The following is a 19711-nucleotide window of genomic DNA, read 5'->3' as shown; positions in this document are numbered from 1 at the left end:
GACCGTGGGAACCACCAAACTAGTTTCCAACAATTGAGAGCAGGATGTGATACTGCACGCATCCACCTAGTCCTCTTAAGAGTTGTAGGAACTGACAAGGAGGGATGCATCTTCCCCTCAGGAAATGTGTGCTCTTGGGTCACAATGCAAAAAATAGAAAGTCTCAGGTCGTTAGGGTTGTAGACAGAAAGTTCAAAAGTGGAGTTTCCTAGAAACAGGTCCATGATTCCCAAAGATTATATCTGAGTCTTTTAAATGGAAGAGATCTTCATAATGAAAAGACTGAAGATACCTGCATTTTAAAACTACCCAGAATTCTGAGGTTTTCCATCTATTGCTAGGCAACAACAACAAAGGATCTAGCTAAAACAACCAACCAAAATCTATGAGAGGGAAATATACAGTGATAAGCAAAGAGGAAAAGAGACCTGCAGCCTGAGCAAAAATATCTGCTCTCCAAAGACTCACAAAGGAAAAGGCTCAGAGAGTAACTGCTGAGCTATTTCACCATGTCACCTGTATAAGTATAAAGTTGTTTTGCTTTAAATACGAGACCACCTAAATGAATTTAAAATCTAGTTATTACCAAATGAGAATCTCATTTTATTCTGCTGGTATACCATTTCCAGACTTCTGCTCTTTTTAATCTTTTCTAAACTAAGATTTGACTATAGCAGGAAACCTTGCTTTTTTTTTTAATAAGCCTTTTTTTCCCTTCAAATTTTCATTCAAATAAATTGGAAAACTCTTATTTTTCCACTGTTGAGCAGAAGGTACTGTGCTGTGTGCTCAGTCGTGTCCGACTCTTTGCGATCCCATGGACCGTAGCCCACCAGGCTCCACTGTCCATGGAATTCTCCAGGCAAGAATGTTGGAGTGGGTTGCCGTTTCCTTCTCCAGAGCAGAAGGTATATACTCATAAACTTATACATAAAATGACATTGAAAGAACCATTTGAATGCTCCCAGATAGGGGCAGAAGACCAACAGTTTAGATGGAAATAGAAGCTGCAAGAACATAGGAGGACCTGTCTTTTCAAAGTCCCAGCTCCAGAAAAAAGTCACCCCCTGACCTTCTGACTAATCAGCTGGGTGCAGCTTCATCAGTAAATACCCTAAGGAAAGAGCAGCTGACCAGACATTTACATTGAAAATGTCAAGGAAAAAAAACCGTTTAAACTAAAATCCTGAAATTCACTCTTATCCTAGCCTATCGGGTCATATTCTTTGAATAATTTTTATTTTAAAGTGCTTAAACACAAAGGCCTCAAAAATGGCCTAGTAATACTATCACTTAAGTATATCTGTTACAAAATTATAACATTTTTAAAGTCTAACATTCAAGTTTAAAACAAATGGGTGAAATTCAGAATTAATGCTGAGATTTCACCCTTTATCAGCACTCTTACATCTTGGTACATCATGAATCAGTCATATTGTTTGATCCATAGGATTAAAGTGGGACACCCTAGATTAGAAGTATCTAGCTGAAGTGCCTCTATTCTCAAAGTTCTTACTTGTTCCCTATTTAAATTAGACCCCCCCAAAAAGTAATAAATACAGTCCTCTGAGAAAGGAATGGTCCCATATATCTTAGTTATATCGGGTTAAAATAAAAGTAAAGTAAAAATAAAAGTAAAAATGCTGGCTAAAGCTAGTATAAAGTACAGAAATTTCAAAACACAATTAAACAGGAAAGATAGATGATATTACAAGCCACTTTTAAAATATTAGTACTGATTGAAAATAATTAAACATACTCACTGAGAACTGAACAGTCTCTATTATTTTAGTCATGGATTCCTAAACTTTTTAACCAGCATGTATATGAATTTAAAACAGATAAATTAGTAATTCATATACTCAAATTCATGAAACTGGAGATCTAATTATTACTCTCTTCTTTGTGAAGAATGTCTAATCAGGATGTTTTCATCAAAGAACGAAATCTGATCAGCAGCATTTCTTAATTTTCTTACATCTCGACTCAAAGATAAAAATTATACAAAATGAGACTTGAGCTGATCCTGAGTTGAGATTTCTCTTAATAAGAATACATCTACTTTGCCATCAAGTTCACAAAATGCTGCTTGAAATACTTCCATTTATCCAACAAATATTGTAAAATTACTTAGGGCAAAGCTACAAGATAAAATTGGACCTTTTCCCACTACCTTTTAAACTAACTCTATTCCCATTATGGACTTTTTAACCTACTGGTAAACTTTATTTTTAAACCTTTAACTCATTTTTAGGTCAAATACAGAACTTTTAATTCAATAAATGTTTTCTAGGTATTCTCCATACTGACCTTTTATATGTCAACACATAGTGATTTGTCTTTTTTTTCCCTGAACACAACTTATAGAAATTCCCTGAATAACCAAAAGAAAACAATTCTGTGATATTCACTTGACAGCCAAAAAGAAAATGACTGTTGTGCTGCTATAAGTGTATAAAGATACATTATCATTCCATTCACCTCACTGGAATGTATATGGAAGACATCTGTACAGCAGATAAAGAAGTCAGTAGCCAGAGTTAAATACAGCAAGTAAATGCGTACTGTAATACGAGTAGTTATGGAGTTTTAAAGGCTCAAGAGTGAGCCACTCCCAAGAATTCAGTAAGTACAGTACATAGCTAACAACTCACAATTTACAAGTAATTTATAAAAACTCTATATAGTATTGTTAGTTTGCTAAAGAACTATGACTCTTCCAATTGTAAACTGATAAATTCCTGAATGCATTTCTTATATTGCATTTCAGTATGGTTATTAGTAGAATATTGACCTGGCTGTCCATAAAGTCCTTCTGATTCCCGCATCTCTTCATTCATTCTTGCTAAACGTAACCTAAAATTAAAGAATGTTTTAGGTAAGTTATACAATATAAATATTCATAAACTACTGAATTATATACAACTAAGACACATACTCATGTAATTTTTTCTTTTACCAGTTATTTGGCCTGAAACAAAAGGACTTTTTGTTTATTAGACGCAACAATCTGAGATACAAAGTAAACAATTCTTATCACAGAAGACAATAAAAGATTTCTAAAAAGTGAGTTGCAGTTTTAAGCAGGTTCCTTGCAGCACCACCAGCAGCTTGCTTCCTCCAGGCACACAGAATTCCTGACTTCTAGTGAACCTGTTAGACTTTAACTGCCAACCTTCGAAATTATTGCTTCTATAAAATGGAAGCAATAGCCTGTCATAAGTTCAATCTGGTTCATCCTGAGATATGGTAGTTCCAAATGTATAAATAGCATGTGTTATCTATAAATACTTGGGATATATTCTGACATACAGACGTTATAATAAATGACAACAGGCTACTAAGATTTTCGCACAGTTACCATATTGATTATATATTCTTTTTGGGTTATTTACCTGGCAGCAGGAAGACCTATAGCACTGGATTAAGAAAATTAGTGAATTTCCTCTCATTTTCTTACTAATTTCAAGCAACATCTTGAAACACAAATCTTATCTGTGGTGCCCCTCTCCTACTCTTTTGCCTGTCCTTCAGGCCACCAAATACTCATTGCCCTCCCAGACTTCCATCACCTTCTTCTAATATGCTCTCTCTGGCAACTGCAGCATCTGAAACAGGCTGTTTTTTATCTCCAAAGTACCACAATTTGCTGCCATTTCCTTTTTCAATCATTGTGTGAATTCATAATAGCAAGATAATAAGTCTCCCTTTTTGGTATTTGAACCTTTCAGAGAGGCTGCTTATTTCAATAAATTTTAAGTGAAACTGACAGCCTCAAGTAAAACAAAATGAGAAAATTTAGAGAATTTGGGAACATATTTTGGGGAAAGAAAGGCCACTACTATAAGAACTGCCTGGGAAACTACAGCCAGCGTTAATGTAATTCTGCTATATCACTCCTATCTTTTCTTTAATAACTTAGCTTTCTCCAATATTAAGTCTATAATGATTTAACAGATCTACAGTTTCCTATAATAGTCTCCATAGTATCAATAAACCCTCCAGTGAGGAAGTGAAGCTAGGTGCAGAGAAAATACATTTCTCTCTTTTGGTTTTTTGTTTTGTTTTAGTCTGGCAGGGGTCAGGGAGGGGTGATATATATGGCAAGAATTCTCAGTGGGAACTCTGGAGTTCAAGATAGTCAAGGGAGCTCCTCTTTGTAACTGAATGAAATTCAGTAGTGTAAATGGAACTGTCTTTATTTAGTTAACAGAGAACCAACAATCATGGGCTTCATTCAGAATAGAAAGAAAAAGTGATTCATACAACGTATGTTTGAGACTTCCTACATAACGGTAAAGGGTAGGTGACAACCACATTCCTAGATTTCAAGTGTAATGAACAACTCTGATCCAAGATGAAAATCAAAGACCTCAAGGTTCTTTAACAAGTCATATTAATTTGTATTCAAACATTCCAAAACAAATCTTTTTACCTCAAAATACAGTACTCTTGTGAAAAATTCTTTTTAAAAAATAATCACAAAAAGGTCCCCTAAGTATCAGTGCACAAAGGCAATGCAACTGCAAGTTACTAACATCGATGCAATTGCATTCCCTGCTTATAATCCCCTAATTCTTGAGGTAGTAGTAAAATTGCCCATTGCTAACCAATCCAACTCTCACTCCAGTACTGTACTGAGAGTTAAAGAACCCAGTTCAGAAAAGTCACTGATATTCTATTCCTACTGGCCAGGAAGTAAAACAAAAGTAGCTAAGCACACAGGTTTAGAGACAGAATTCTTGGTTTCAAATTCCAGCTCCACCATTTACTAGTTTCTACAATTATCTGTAGCTTGCCTTCCTTATAAAATGGGGCTGTAATAATAAAACCTTCCTCATAGTCTTGAGGTGGGAACCAAGTAATTTCATATATGTAACATGCTTCATACATTTAATGTGCTTAGAAAAGTAAATGGCTTCTAGTAAATAACCAAGTTTAAATTTCACACCTACACAGGAAATTCTATGTTAAAACCCTGTATAAGTAATAAAATGTATGGGAAATAATCATGTGAAAACACTTACAAGGTCACTATATCAGCATTGGCTGCTTCCACAGCTATACTCAAAGGGTCCTTCCCTTCTTCATCAGTGGCATGTTGATTGGCACCTCTTTTTAGAAATAAACATACCTGCCTGATATTGCCAATTAAAAAAAAATTAGTATTCACCTTAAAAAATAAAAAGCACTATTTAAAGATATAACATCTTCCTTAGGAAATTCTTGATTCATTCTACAAAGATTTATTTTATTAACTATTGACTCTGATAAAAATCTACCATGATCAACATTTTATAACTCTCAGGTATTTTCACATTTAATCTGGCAATACATAGTATAGTGGGATGTATAAATTATGGCCCCTACCCTCAAAGAATATTATAAAAAGGTATACACAGATACCTATAAACTTAAATAAAAAGCACTCGAGGTCATTATCGAGGAAAAGAAGGAAGCCAAGGCAATGTTAACATCATAAAATATTAACGCTAATACAATAGCAACAAATGGGAAGTAATCTTGCTGCTGTACTCCTCACAAACACTCATAACTTCAAGAAACTGACAAAAATGAAAAAATGATAAACTGAGTCCATGAAGTAAAATGGGAATAATCATGATTAAAAAGAAGATAAAAAGGATGAGTTAAATCTAAGCTTTTATAAAGAAGAGTTTTTATGATAAAGTTATTGAACTGAATCTTCTTGCTAACAGAGAGAAAGAAAACAAGCTAGGATGAAAACAGAAGACTAGTTATAAATAAACATTAAAAAAGGACAGCTTCTTGCCTGTCCAAGTAATAAAAACTGCAGATCCTGAGGTATTTTATTTAAAAAAAGTGACCTTTATTATAAATATATATATAAGGCCAAATTTTGAGTTTATTTGTACCCTCTAGTAGAAAGCCCATTGTATGGCTTTATTGTTCTGTGCATCTAAATACTGGTCCAGAAATCACAACATCAATAGCACAAAATAAGAATTAACCACTTTGTAGGAAAGCTAAAATTTACAAAGTTACAAAATTTCCCCCAAATGTGTGTCCTATGTACATAATGTATAAATACAGAAATACTGTATGTATGTATTTATATACATAAATACATACCAACACATTAAGTTGTCTTTTAAAACTGCCACAATTTCAGTGACAGTTTTAAATTCTAAGAGATCTATATAAATAATTAGTAAAGTTCAAAGTAAGTCTGTCAGGAGGCAACGCTTCTGTGTCAGGTCAACATGGCGGGCCGGCCAGCTGTTTCACCATCAATCGGGTGGCTGGAGGGTATTCGAAAATGGTATTACAACGCTGCTGGGTTCAATAAACTGGGCTTAATGTGAGATGACACAATATATGAGAACCTTTATAATGACAGAGTGTTTCGCATTAAGAGAGCACTGGACCTCAGCATGAGGCAGCAGATCCTGCCTAAAGAGCAGTGGACAAAATATGAGGAGGATAAATTCTACCTTGAACCGTTATCTGAAAGAGGTTATTCGGGAAAGAAAAGAGAGAAGAATGGGCAAAGAAATAATTCAGTAGTCTAAATCTATGGATACAGCTGTTCTCAAGTATTTTTATGAAGTTGGTTAAACCTGAAATGTACAATGTAGAACTATTTTGGCTGTAAATGTATTACTTTAAATAAATATTATAATTATTGTTGAAAAAAAAACTAAGTCTGTCAATTTTCTTATTGACAAACAACAGTATTATTGTTACTTATTGAAAAGTAACAATATTTTTTCCTGAAATTTTTTTAAATTTCAAGTTCTACCATGACAATGTAAGTCACATAAAGTATCACCTTACAAACTGCATAACAATCTTAACCAAAGAGCAAAAGATTATTTCAAATTAATTTTTTCAAATAAAATCTACTTAAATATATAAGCACAATAGTTTACCCCGTGTGCCCCAAGACGGTGGCATGGTGCAATGGTCCCCGTCCCTGCACATCTCTTTGGTTCACATTAGCACCATTCTGTAGGAGAAACTCGCATGTAACCAAAGAGCCCTTAGAAGGAAAAAAGAAGACAACAATGGGCAAAAAGTGAATGACTATATATTTCTATTAAAAACAGAGTATTTACTTTAATAGCCAAAAAGAGAAAATGCCCCCCAGCAAAAGCACAGAAATGATAAATTATATTATTTTCTTCCCAAGAACTACTTCTAACTGGGATTCTATTTGCAGTCTGCAATCTAGCAAAACCCACTGCTTTCATTACTAGAATTCCCTTCCATGAAGAAAAAAATTGAACTTACACAAAGCGATATTCAGAAATAACTAGTAGCTGCTGCTTCTATTTTCCAACCCACCTCTTAAAACAAACTATAATGTCAAGTTATGCTCAAAATGAATTATGATTTTTTATGTTCTATTACCACTGAAAACCTGAATTTACAAATTCATACCCCTAATACAGCCTGAATAAGTGGTGTTGCTTTGTTTTCCTCGGAATTAGACCAGTTCACATCTGCACCGTGAGCCAAAGCCTCAGCCATTTTAGGAAGATTTTTTTCATATGAAGCCCTATAAAGCTGGAGTCCTGGATTAAGATGTTTTGAGTCAAGAAACACAGAAGAATCTTGCCTTTCTGCCTCTGAAAAACAAACACAAATAAATAAAAATGAGCCCTTGGCAGGGAGGGAGAGAATGGGAAGTCATTGCTTCTTATTCTTTGTAAGGTTAAGAATTCTGGGGATAGACGGTGGCAATGGCAGCACAAAGTGTGAACGACTTAATGCCACTGAGCTGTGCACCTGAAAATGGTTAAGATGGTAAATGTTTATGTTATATGTAACTTACCACAGCTTTTTAAAAAATCAAACTCTTACTTGTACCACAGTATGAAATTGTGATGTAAGATTTTCACAAAGGTACCTTATTTCCTATAGACTAATCACTCCCCACAGCCTTCTTCTCTTTTAAATACATTGACTAGTACATCAGCTCTCTGTGATCTTGCCAGTGTCTGACATGTAGGTAGATTACTCTGTATTAGACTACAATTAGGTATCTGACTATAAGCCTGGACTTAGGGACTCAGAAGACGCAGTAACAACCTCGAAAGAATTTCACTACTAGACCAAACCTCACTTTATTCCTGGGATGGTCCAACACCAGCACAATTTGCAGTACAAGCAGTTCAAATAACATAAAGAATGCTTTCTATCGAGTATTCTGCAAAATCAAAGCCGCTGAAATCATAAAGGAGAGAAACAGGAGGAAAGTACAAGTTAGAAGAAAAACCTAATTGGGGGCGATGGCAGGGGTGGGCATCCCTAATTGTGGGATGGAGGGTGGATTTGCTGATCTCTTTCTCCTGACAAGACAAGACAGCCAGGGACTTTCCTCTTACAAGGAGGGTAAGAATCCACCTGCCAATGCAGGGGACAGGGGTACGATTCCTGGTCTGGGAAGATTCCACATGCAGAGAAGTACACATGCCCGTGTGCCCCAACTACTGAGCCTGTGCTCTAGAGCCCACAAATTGCAACTACTAAAGTCCAAGAGGCTAGATCTAGAGCCTGTGCTTTGCAACAAGAGAAGCCACTGCACTGAGAAGCCTGCACACCTCAATTAGACAGCAGGCCCTACTCACCGCAACTAGAAGAAAGCCCGCGCAAAGAAAGCAATGAAGACCCAGTGCAGCCAAAAATAAATATGTATAATTATATATGTAAAAAGACAGTCCCCCAAAAGATAACAGATAATAAGACATACAGTTCACATGCATTAAAAATTACCTTTAGTTATTGACAAGTTACTTTCAGCACATGTCATGAGGCTTAGAAAAATACACAGCTAGGACAGAACTTCCAAATATGAAAAGAAATAGCTGCTTTCTCATTCAGCAGTATTAACTTCCCCTTGCTAAGTGCTAAGTTGCTTCAGTCGTGTCCGACTCTGTGCGACCCCATAGACGGCAGCCCACCAGGCTCCCCCGTCCCTGGGATTCTCCAGGCAAGAACACTGGAGTGGGCTGCCATTTCCTTCTCCAGTGCATGAAAGTGAAAAGTGAAAGTGAAGTCGCTCAGTTGTGTCCGACTCTTAGCGACCCCATGGACTGCAGCCTAACAGGCTCCTCCGTCCATGGGATTTTCCAAGCAAGAGTACTGGAGTGGGGTGCCATTGCCTTCTCCAATGCATGAAAGTGAAAAGTGAAAGGGAAGTCGCTCAGTCGTGTCAGACTCTTAGCGACTCCATGGACTGCAGCCCACCAGGGTCCTCCATTCATGGGATTTTCCAGGCAAGAGTACTGCAGTGGGGTGCCATTGCCTTCTCCGAACTTCCCCTTAGTACCTTCTAAAAGATTAACCACTTCCTTTAGAAACTATTCAATCAGACGTGGCATTTCACATTTCACATGCATTTTCCAGCAAACAATATCATTTAACACTGAATTTCACCAAACTCACCAGGTTCATATAAACTATTGGCTGACACTGTGGAGGGTAAAGATTCTCTTCCATCATCAGAGCTCTGCTGGATTCCACTGTCATTACTTTTGACTGTTTTAAAGAAAAACCAGCTAGAGATTAAAGTTTTGAACCATTAAGAAAAAAGTCCCACAAACAACGAGATTTTAAAATGAACTCTGAAACATCAACATGAACTCAGCCACCACCAGAATAAACTTTTCACAATTTTAATTCTTTGGTACACTTCACTTATCAAAATATGAATCAGTCATGAAGCCTAGAAATAAACTTATTTTCAGAGTCGTAACATATCTCATTCTCATTACCCCAGAATGTGTCAGGGATAGTAAAGCATTAATTTATCGTATGACGGTAAGCAATGTGCAATTCTGAGACAATGGGTAACATCTAGAGAAATGGCCACACCACACAATGACCACCGGCACAGACTTGGAATGCTCCACAAGAGTAGTACTTACTACTACGTAGTTTTGAAGAAGTATCAAAGTAGGAGAAGAGTGAATCTAGCTCATCAGGACAGAAGAGAGACTCCCGCCTGGCCTCGTCGCTATTTACAGCAACCACTGGGGACATGCAAGTTAGCAAAGCACAAAGCAGGCCGTAAGAAGGGAAGAGGGCAGGAAAAAACGTTATTGGGAAAATTTTAGGAGGAAGAAACAGGAAGGATATTAGGTGGTTAATCAGATATTTAGGGCTTCTTGCATGATAAATCTGTAATTCCCATCTCCCCTTGGATTTTAAGCAGTTTTATTCCCTAGGATAGATACATTACAGTTGGCCCTTAAACAACACAGGTTTAAATTACATGGTCCACCTATACACAGATTTTTTTTTTCAGTACAAAATACTACAGTACCACATGATCTGGGATTGGTAGAACTCATGGATGCGGAACCAGTGATACAGAGGAACTACAGAGCAGATACGGAGGCAGCACATACGTGGAGGGCCAACTAAAAATCACGTGTGAATTTTCAACTGAGTGGAGAGTTGGTACCCCAACCCCTGAGTTTTTCAAGGGTCAACTGTATGTAGGAATGTGAATTACCAGGAGACTGTTTATATTTAACTATTTTAAAGACAAAGAAATCCAATTTTTCCTTAGGATATATAGAAGAAGATGTGCTTTCAGCATTTAAAAAATCTACAACAGCTACTAATTCAGAAATTAAGCAAGTGACTTATACAAACAACAAATAAAGTGTAATACCTGAACTCTGAGGAGATGCTCTAATTTGTTCACTTGGCCCAAGTTTAGAAATGCTCAGCCTCTTTTCTTCACAACTTTTGGAGACAATCTTTTTTTCCTGCTCAGGAGGTGATGATGACATAGAGTATTTATCCACAAATTTCCTCTCCACATATTTTGCTCTGATATACGCCTCTTTCTCCTGTCTGGTTGGTATATATAAAAACATCATGATGTTCTGTTTAATCTCTTAGCATGGCCAACAGTGAAAAGAAGTCATTACATACTGAATTTTTCAAAGAAAGTCACTAAACATAATACTAGTTAAAAAGTTTTATGTATTTCCAACATTCTGCAACATGTTTTCCTTCCAAATATTTAATGAACTATGATTTCATGTTTAAATAAATATAATCAACCAACTGAAAAGTCACAGTATTAACATAGCATTCTTAGTCTCTTAATTTCTATGCTCATTCATTTCTACACATATTCCCTGTTGCTTTTTAAAGAATGAAAACTACCAAAACATGATTAAATTTATAGAAATTAACTTCAATTCTATTTTTACTCCAATAAATAATGTCACACACTGAATTACCACTAGTCATGACCGTAAGTTTTCATAAGACAACTACTTTAACACAACACAGCATTTTTAACTTAAAGGGGACCCAAAAAAGTATCACACTTAGAATTTTTGATTTATGATACAACTACAAAACTTGTCAAGTTTCTTCTATACCTTTTCCTACTTACATCTTTCTAAAATGCCTAAGTCTTTGGCTAAAATAGGATATCTCAAGGTCTGAGATAACTCAAACCACAGTTTTGCACAAAAATAAGAATCTGATTTAAACGGTATTGGTTTAGAGAGCAATACCTTTTTAAAATTATCATAAAGATATAGTCAAATATAGGATTATGGCAAAGTTTTAATATTTAATATAAAGAAACATAAAGATTAAAAATAACATGAACAACAAAACTAATTATCCACATTGAAGGCGCTCTTTGCCACTTCATTCAATAAGTCTCCATGAACAGGACTGGAAGTAAAACTTAAAACACAGCAATTAAGTAAGTACTCTCCCTTACCAGAAGTCACCCTTTTCAACGGTAATCCTTCAATATAAAAATGCGATGTAGGAAATACGTAATTAACAATTATTTGCTAAACAAAGTCAAAAATGCAAAAATTATTCATTGTAGGTATAGAAACTTGACCCTTGGAGACATTAATGAACAGATTATCTCTTTTTAAAGGCCTGCAACTAGTAGAACTTTGTCTACTTTACTTGCTAGTAAGAGGTTTTATATTCCTTTGCAGAGCCTTAATTTTTAAGCTTCTCTCTCATCTAGAGATTATAATTTATTATCTGACTATCAAATACAATCTAATTAATAAACCCAAGAAAGAAACAGCCACATTTTAACCAAAGCAGTAATGATCTCTCTGAACCACTGTTTCAATATTACATATCAATTAAAGGGAAATAAAATAATAGCTATATTCAAGATGGGGGGACGCAGTAACATTTTAACACAACTGAAACAGTACCTTTGTCCTGGATGCGGTTTCTTTATTCCCATTTTTTCCAAATTAGCTTCATAAACTCTATTTATAACATCATTCCCCAACTCACACATAAGCTGTTTGGCAGAGAGACAGAAAATAAGCTATAATTTCCTAAAATATACTATATTAATCCTTAAGCAAATACTTAATTCTTTGCAAGTTCTGAAAATGCATATATCACAATGATGCTGAAAGTTAAACAAAATGAAATGAGGACTGAGAGCATTATCAGCATTTTTCCATTTTTCACCAGAATACCTCCCTTAGATTACTACTCTTTAAGACAGGGTTTCTCCTCATACATCTTCTGCCAGACTTCTATCCCTCCACTGTGGTTAGCACAAGGCTATATACCCACAACATTAGCTAAGTTAACCAAAAAAAAGAAGCCTAAGTCCAGATAGGTTAAGCTTTAAACAACTCAGAACTGAAGTAAACTATTTTCTCCTTGGGCTTCCCTGGTGGCTCAGACAGTTAAAAATCTGCCTGAAATGCAGGCGACCCGGGTTCAATTCCTGGGTAGGGAAGATCTCCTGGAGAAGGAAATGGCAACCCACTCCAGGACTCTTGCCTAGAGAATACCATGGAGAGAGGAGCCTGGCAGGCTACAGCCCATGGGGTTGCAAAGATTTGGACATAAATGAATGACTAACACACACACATTTTCTCCTTAGATTTTATTTACATTTCTAAATATTGCTTTAGTATTTTTTTAAAAGTATCAGACAGCTGTGTTTCAACCAAAATTTCTAAAATGAATCCACTGAGTTCATATCTACCCACAGTTGACGCAGAAGTTAGATTTCTAGCTCCCACCTCCCCCTTACTCCTTCTTTAATTTCATATCAATTTATACAATCTATACAAATAGGGCTCTATCATATGAGCCAACTTATCACTTCCATTTAGAGGTTTACACAGTAATTCCACAAAGAAAACTTTTTTACTTTACATAATTGAAAGGATTATGTGTTTATCTATGGATTGAAATAAAAACACAAATGCATTAAGAAACACAATTTTCAGACAAATAAATGTAGAATACACTACATCCTTTAAGCTACCATTTTTAACAATAGGTAAACTAAACAGTGGGAATTAAAATGGCTACATTATTAATCAGTATAAATTTTGAAAGTCTTGGGCTTCCTGGTAGTTCAGATGGTAAAGAATCCGCCTGCAGTGTAGGAGGCCCCATTTCGATTCCTGGGTTGGGAATATCTGGAGAAGGGATAGGCTACCCATTTCAGTATTCTTAGGCTTCCCTGGTGGCTCAGCTGATAAAGAATCTGCCTGCAATGCGAGAGACGTGGGTTCAATCCTGGGTCGGGTAGATCCCCTGGAAAAGGGTAAAGCTACCCACTCTAGTATTCTGGCCTGGAGAATTCCATGGACTGTATAGTCCATGGGGTCGCAAAGAGCTGGACATGACGGGGCAACTTTTACTTTCACTTATCAAAAACCCAGTGATGATCTAAAATTATTTATGGCACTTTCATAGGTATGAATCCTTACACAGGGAAAAAGGATGTCTTAATTTGATGACTACTACCCCTGACATATGTAAATTTTCAAATGTGCCTATGCTAAAATAATGCCATAATAACATGATATACCAACCTGTTATGCAGCTCACTCTGACAATATCTCATATTCTTAATAAAAAATTATATAATTACAAAATATTAAAATTAAGGCACAGAATCTAATTTTTGAGAAAACATAAAAATGCAAGGGTGCTAGTCTCCTTAAAAAAGTGAACTGACATACAATTAGGAGTGCTACTTAAGCTTAGCAACTTAAAAAAAACAGTAAGAAAACACCAGATTTGCCAAAATAACATCAGATATATTCCAATACAATTTAATTCACTGTTGGCATTGAGAAACTCATACATTTGCAAATCCAGATTCTAAAATATTGACTTTTGGGGATTCCCTGGTGGTCCAGTGGTTAGGACTCTGCCCTTCCACTGCAGAGGGCACAGGTTTGATTGCTCATTGGGGAACTAAGATCCTGCATAGCCAAGTGGCAAAAGAATAAATAAATTTAAAAAATCTTGACTTTTATGTGAAAACATAAAATATTTTAAAGCAAATATTTATTTTACCTTTAAAAGTTCAGGCTCCCAGGTATCCAAAGTTAAAGATCGTACTTTTGAGAAATGAACTCCAAGACTCCTAAGTCAGAAAAAGAAAAGACTGCATCAATATATAAAACTTTCAAATCTCTATTTGCACATTATGCAAGTGATTTTTCTATCTTAATGTGACACAGTCTCTAATATAGCCCTCAACACATATATACATATGGATAGATCTTCTGGTTAATGGTGAATCAAAGTCCTCGAAATCACTTCACAAACCAGAATTTTATCCACTTCATAAAAGGTACAAAGACACAAACTGGCAGCAAAATTAGGCAGGAGGGAAAGTCCTCTAACCCCTGGGAAAGAAACATGTACGTGTGTTTAACCAAAAGAAGCCTCTCACCCCAGGCGGGCCTACTCACCGATGAATCCCAGAACACTCAATACACAGGGTGATGCCCAGGTTGATGCTGGCCCACCGTGGGTCTGCCAGACCACAGTCACAACAGCTGGCATTCCCAGGTATACACTGGACTCGCTGCAATGCACTTTCTCCTTTTAATAGCTTATCTTTTGACTCATTTCCAGAATCCAGGCTCCCTGTGGATGGAGACGATTTCTTATCCAGCTTCTAAAAGAATTAAGATTTAAAAAAACAAAAAAGGATTGTAATACTACATTGCACACTACATGCTCCAAACAAAAGCTGCCAATCAACAATCTGAAGGCCTATTATGGGCCTAAGAAGGACACTGTTCTAAACACTGGGGGTTCAAGAATGAAAACATACAGGATCTGCCATCAATTGGCCTTTAGTCTTATACAGAAAAACACATTAATAAAAAATAACTTGACACAATGATTGTATGTACAAGATAAAAGGCAAAGAGAAAGAGGAACAGGAATTTAGCATGCAGGATGAGAGACAGAGAGAGTATGCATGAGACTATTAAGACTCAAGAAGAAAATAAATACTATTTTATACCAAGTTTTTCCAAGGTATTCAATGAACTGCAAGCAAGTTGTTTCAATTACTGCAGTGAATTACTGAAAATGGTATGGCCTTTTACTAAAGAACAGATCAACTGCATAATTATAAGTACAGAGTGAACCAACGATATAACGCACAATGTCTAAAAGCTCATGAGAAACCAGGAGAAAAGCAAAAGGTGGCAGATAAGCAAAAAACTAACTTTTTAAGTGCCCAGCAAAGACTATACCAATAATGACCAAGTACAAAAACAGAGTTTGAGGATCCTATGCAAATAAATATATGGCCTAAAAAGTCTTTTGGTTTAAAAACATTTCAACTTTAATAAGCCAGTATTTTAGAACAGAATTCACACAAATATAATCTTGCCCTTCTTGAAAACTCGATACTGGATGCTTGGGGCTGGTGCTCTGGGACGACCCAGAGGGATGGTATGGGGAGGGAGGAGGGAGGAGGGTTCAGGATGGGGAACACATGTATACCTGTGGTGGATTCATTTTGATATATGGCAAAACCAATACAATATTGTAAAGTTAAAAAAAAAAATAGCCATTAAGTGTGGCTAGGCAAAGAAAGTGTGGGGATATGGAATTACAGAGAGGACTGAGCTGGGTGAGGAGCATACCCTCAGATGAGAGTGACCCCATGCAGGTTGCTGGTTCTCAAGCAGGGGAAGAAGGATTTCTGCGTAGGGAGACAGTCCAACAAAGGAAACGAGAGCCTGAAGACAGAGAGGAACCACCAAGTGGTAGCACCACCTGGTGTGAGGTGTTAGTCTGGCAGGTGGGAAATGGCAGCAGAGCAAGCATACTGGTCACAGCAGGGGGACTGAGCATATGAGCAAAGCTGCTAACAATAAAGGAAGTCAGATTTCTTACTTCAGAGAAAGGAGTTATTTATATGAAAAGGGAGAAAGTTAGAACAAACCCTGTTGTATTACATTAGGACTGGAGATGACAATAGGTGCCCTAATGGTTTTAATATAAATAGATTTATAAAGCGGTAAAGATGTAAAATAATATATACACATGTATATTCCTTTATTTTGCTTTCTAAAAACTGTTCTCTACCCAAAAGAACTAGTGTACTTTGAAGAAATTGCTGATTTCAAGGCTGGTGCAGAGAAAGTACAAAAAGATGAACTCAGGACATCTCATCATGCTAGAAGGTAGGGAAGAACTTCAAGATTGTTGGGGAAATGTCAAAAGGATACAGAATCCAGGGCTGCACTAGAGAAACGAGTCAATCTGAGCAACAAAACAAATAATGATAGTAATGAATCATAATACATTGATTAAAACAGGGTTGTATCCTCATATAATTAAATTTAAAAATTAAAGTTTGAATAGGAAAGAATATTTACATAGTCTCAAAGTACATACACCCAATACATACAAAATACTATTACAAAGACAGTATTTTCAGTAGAGATGTCTAGCATGCACTACCTTAATCAAGTGATCAAAGTTAACATCACCAAAAATGGGACAAATCAAAATCTCAGGCCACCTGAAAAGATGCAGTGAGAAGAACACAGCATAATTTATATAATACTCCTACCAACAACGCACAACTTTGTAAGTAAACATTTCAACAATGGGGGATATTCTATAAAAGTTGCAATCTTCGATACAATCAAGGTCAAGAAGGTCAAAGTAAAATTGAGGGACTATTACCAAAACTGAAGGAAACTGAAGAATCATGACAACTAAAAGAAACCTGTGCTTCTAGACTAGATCTTTTTGCTGTAAAGAACACTACTGGGACAACTATTAAAACTTGACATTTGAGAATTAAATGGTAGTACTGTACCAATGCTCATTTCTTGATTATGATTATACAGGAGAAATGTCCTAGTTGTGAGAAGAACTCACTAAACTAATAATGGGTGGTGTACCATATGTTAGCTGCTTACTCTGAAATAGTTCAGGGGAAAAATAATTTGCACTACTTGGAACCTCTCTGTAAGTTACAGATTACTTTAAATTTTAAAAAAAGAAATAAAACCTATGTTACTAAAACATATTTGATAATGTGAATTAGCTTGTAAGCAATTACACAGAAAAAGGATGTCAATGCACAAATCACGCTGGTTCACTCTCAGTATTCCTCTAATGCTTTTGCACCAAATTAGAGAAGCTGAAAGCAAAGTACGGTAACACAGAACCTGGGCTGGACACCTCAAGGAATACAGGACTGCAAATGACACCCACCCTTCACTCTCCTTGGCTCATTTTGGCCACGTGCTATGACTTGAAAGTGTTTACTACACCATTCTCTCTGATATTTATGCGTTCTGCACATGTCACCAAAGCCTCAGCCCTTCTGTACCCTTCCTTTAAGCTATCTTCACCAATTTTTAAAGGTAAGCCCTACCTGTCCTCTATACTATAGTGTTTATTTATTAGGAATTCAACTGTGCTAATATTTTTATTGAGATTTTAAAGTTCCTAAAATTATTCAAGTTACAAACTTAGGTAGATTTTAGGTTGGCCCTATCTCTATTTTTCCTGTAATCCCTACTATTCCTGGTGTACAATTCTGCTAACACAGGCATTTCAGCAATCCACCAGCTTCCTCATCAATATGATCTGGATACACATCTAAATTTGTTCCTTCTCACAACTCCGCTAAAAACTAGAGAAATTTTTCAAGGCATCACATGAGTCCTTATTGGACAAAGGTGTGATAATTTGAATGTGAAAAAAGAGTAATTACCACAATTAATTGGGACCCATTATGTTTTTAAAAATCCGGGAGTTTATAATGATATCCCCCATAACATTTATCTGTCCCCACTTCAGGTAGCTAATAAATCAACCAAATGTGGTAATTAAAAGCAAAAATTTAAGCATCTCTTATTAAACTAACTAAATAGCTCCACTGATAAAGAAAACCTGTATTTCACATAAGAATGCAAGTTAATAAATGGATATGGGAAAAGAATTAGAAAATCATCATTTCGCAATTCCCAATACAATTACAAACTCAGCTACAAAACTAGTCAATGAATGGTTGATGGGGACGAGACTTTATAGGGTTAAAGTAAGACAAAGTAGATTTGTTATACAAAGCAATGAAGTATTAATAGACTGGGAACAAGAAAGGAAATGCACCACGACAATGAAGGGATCACACTGGCCTCTCCCTAATCCACCATGTCTGCTTTATCTTCACGAAGAAGATTTTAGCATTAGCAATGGTTGGGTAACAATACTGTATTTCTCTCATTGTAACACGAAGTATACACATCACCTATGTTGCAGTCTATGACAAGGAATTCTGGAACAGAAAGTCTAACCTTTTCAGCAAGTCATTGTCATGGAAAAAAAAAAAGGAACTATTCTAGATTGAAAGACAAGGAACATTGGACTAGATGCTATGCCCAGTCACAAAAAAGATCCTACTTTGTAAAACAGGTTGTAAAAGACATTTTTAGGATAACTGGAGACATCTGAAGTGAGTTACAGACGATATTCAGAAATTACTATTTAGTGTGGAATGACATGATACCTGTAATCTACTTTAAAAACTTTCCCATTTTATTGTTTTCCTCTATTTCTTTGCATTGATCACTGAGGAAGGCTTTCTTATCTCTCCTTGCTGTTCTTTGGAACTCTGCATTCAAGTGGGTATATCTTTCCTTTTCTCCTCTGCTTTTCACTTCTCTTCTTTTCACAGCTATTTGTAAGGCCTCCTCAGACAGCCATTTCACTTTTTTGAATTTCTTTTCCTTGGGGATGGTCTTGATTCCTGTCTCCTGTACAATGCCACGAACCTCCGTCCATAGTTCATCAGACACTCTGTCTATCAGATCTGTATAGTCATAAGGGATTTGATTTAGGTCATACCTGAATGGTCTAGTGGTTTTCCCTACTTTCTTCAATTTCAGTCTGAATTTGGCAATAAGGAGTTCATGGTCTGAGCCACAGTCAGCTCCCAGTCTTATTTTTGCTGACTATATAGAGCTTCTCCATCTTTGGCTGCAAAGAATATAATCAATCTGATTTCGGTGTTGACCATCTGGTGATGTCCATGTGTAGAGTCTTCTCTTGTTTTGTTAGAAGATGGTGTTTGCTATGACCAGTGCATTCTCTTGGCAAAACTCTATTAGGCTTTGCCTGCTTCATTCTGTACTCCAAGGCCAAATTTGCCTGTTACTCGTTTCTTGAATTCCTACTTTCGCATTCCAGTTCCCTATAAAGAAAAGGATATCTTTTGGGGGTGTTAGTTCTAGAAGGTCTTGTAGGCCTTCAGAGAACTGTTCAGCTTCTTCAGCATTACTGGTTGGGGCATAGACTTGGATTACAGTGATACTGAATGGTTTGCCTTGGAAACGAACAGAGATCATTCTGTCATTTTTGAGACTGCATCCAAGTACTGCATTTCAGACTCTTTTGTTGACTATGA

At 36.3% G+C, this 19711-nt stretch overlaps 1 protein-coding gene and 1 pseudogene across 5 annotated transcripts in view; one reads left to right on the top strand and one right to left on the bottom strand.

The window, feature by feature from the left end:
- Positions 1-19711, bottom strand: part of ACAP2 (ArfGAP with coiled-coil, ankyrin repeat and PH domains 2) — a 172248-nt gene that overhangs the window by 7817 nt on the left and 144720 nt on the right. For 4 of the 5 annotated variants that reach the window (NM_001105337.2, XM_059891945.1, XM_059891977.1 and 1 more), the window contains 9 exons: positions 14733-14941; positions 14332-14401; positions 12204-12295; positions 10664-10848; positions 9430-9522; positions 7423-7610; positions 6912-7021; positions 5028-5138; positions 2795-2856 (listed from right to left, as the gene is read on the bottom strand). In NM_001105337.2, the coding sequence (NP_001098807.2) occupies positions 2795-2856; positions 5028-5138; positions 6912-7021; positions 7423-7610; positions 9430-9522; positions 10664-10848; positions 12204-12295; positions 14332-14401; positions 14733-14941 (1120 nt within the window). The remainder of the gene's footprint in view (positions 1-2794; positions 2857-5027; positions 5139-6911; positions 7022-7422; positions 7611-9429; positions 9523-10663; positions 10849-12203; positions 12296-14331; positions 14402-14732; positions 14942-19711) is intronic. The other variant, XM_059892010.1, reaches the window with a different exon arrangement.
- On the top strand, positions 6240-6665 carry LOC107132189 (cytochrome b-c1 complex subunit 7-like; annotated as a pseudogene).

The sequence above is a fragment of the Bos taurus genome, chromosome 1 (genome assembly GCF_002263795.3).
Source record: "Bos taurus isolate L1 Dominette 01449 registration number 42190680 breed Hereford chromosome 1, ARS-UCD2.0, whole genome shotgun sequence".
NCBI classification, from domain to species: Eukaryota; Metazoa; Chordata; class Mammalia; order Artiodactyla; family Bovidae; genus Bos; species Bos taurus.
The sequence above is the reverse complement of the archived record's forward strand: the minus strand, read 5'-3'. Positions and strand labels throughout refer to the sequence as shown.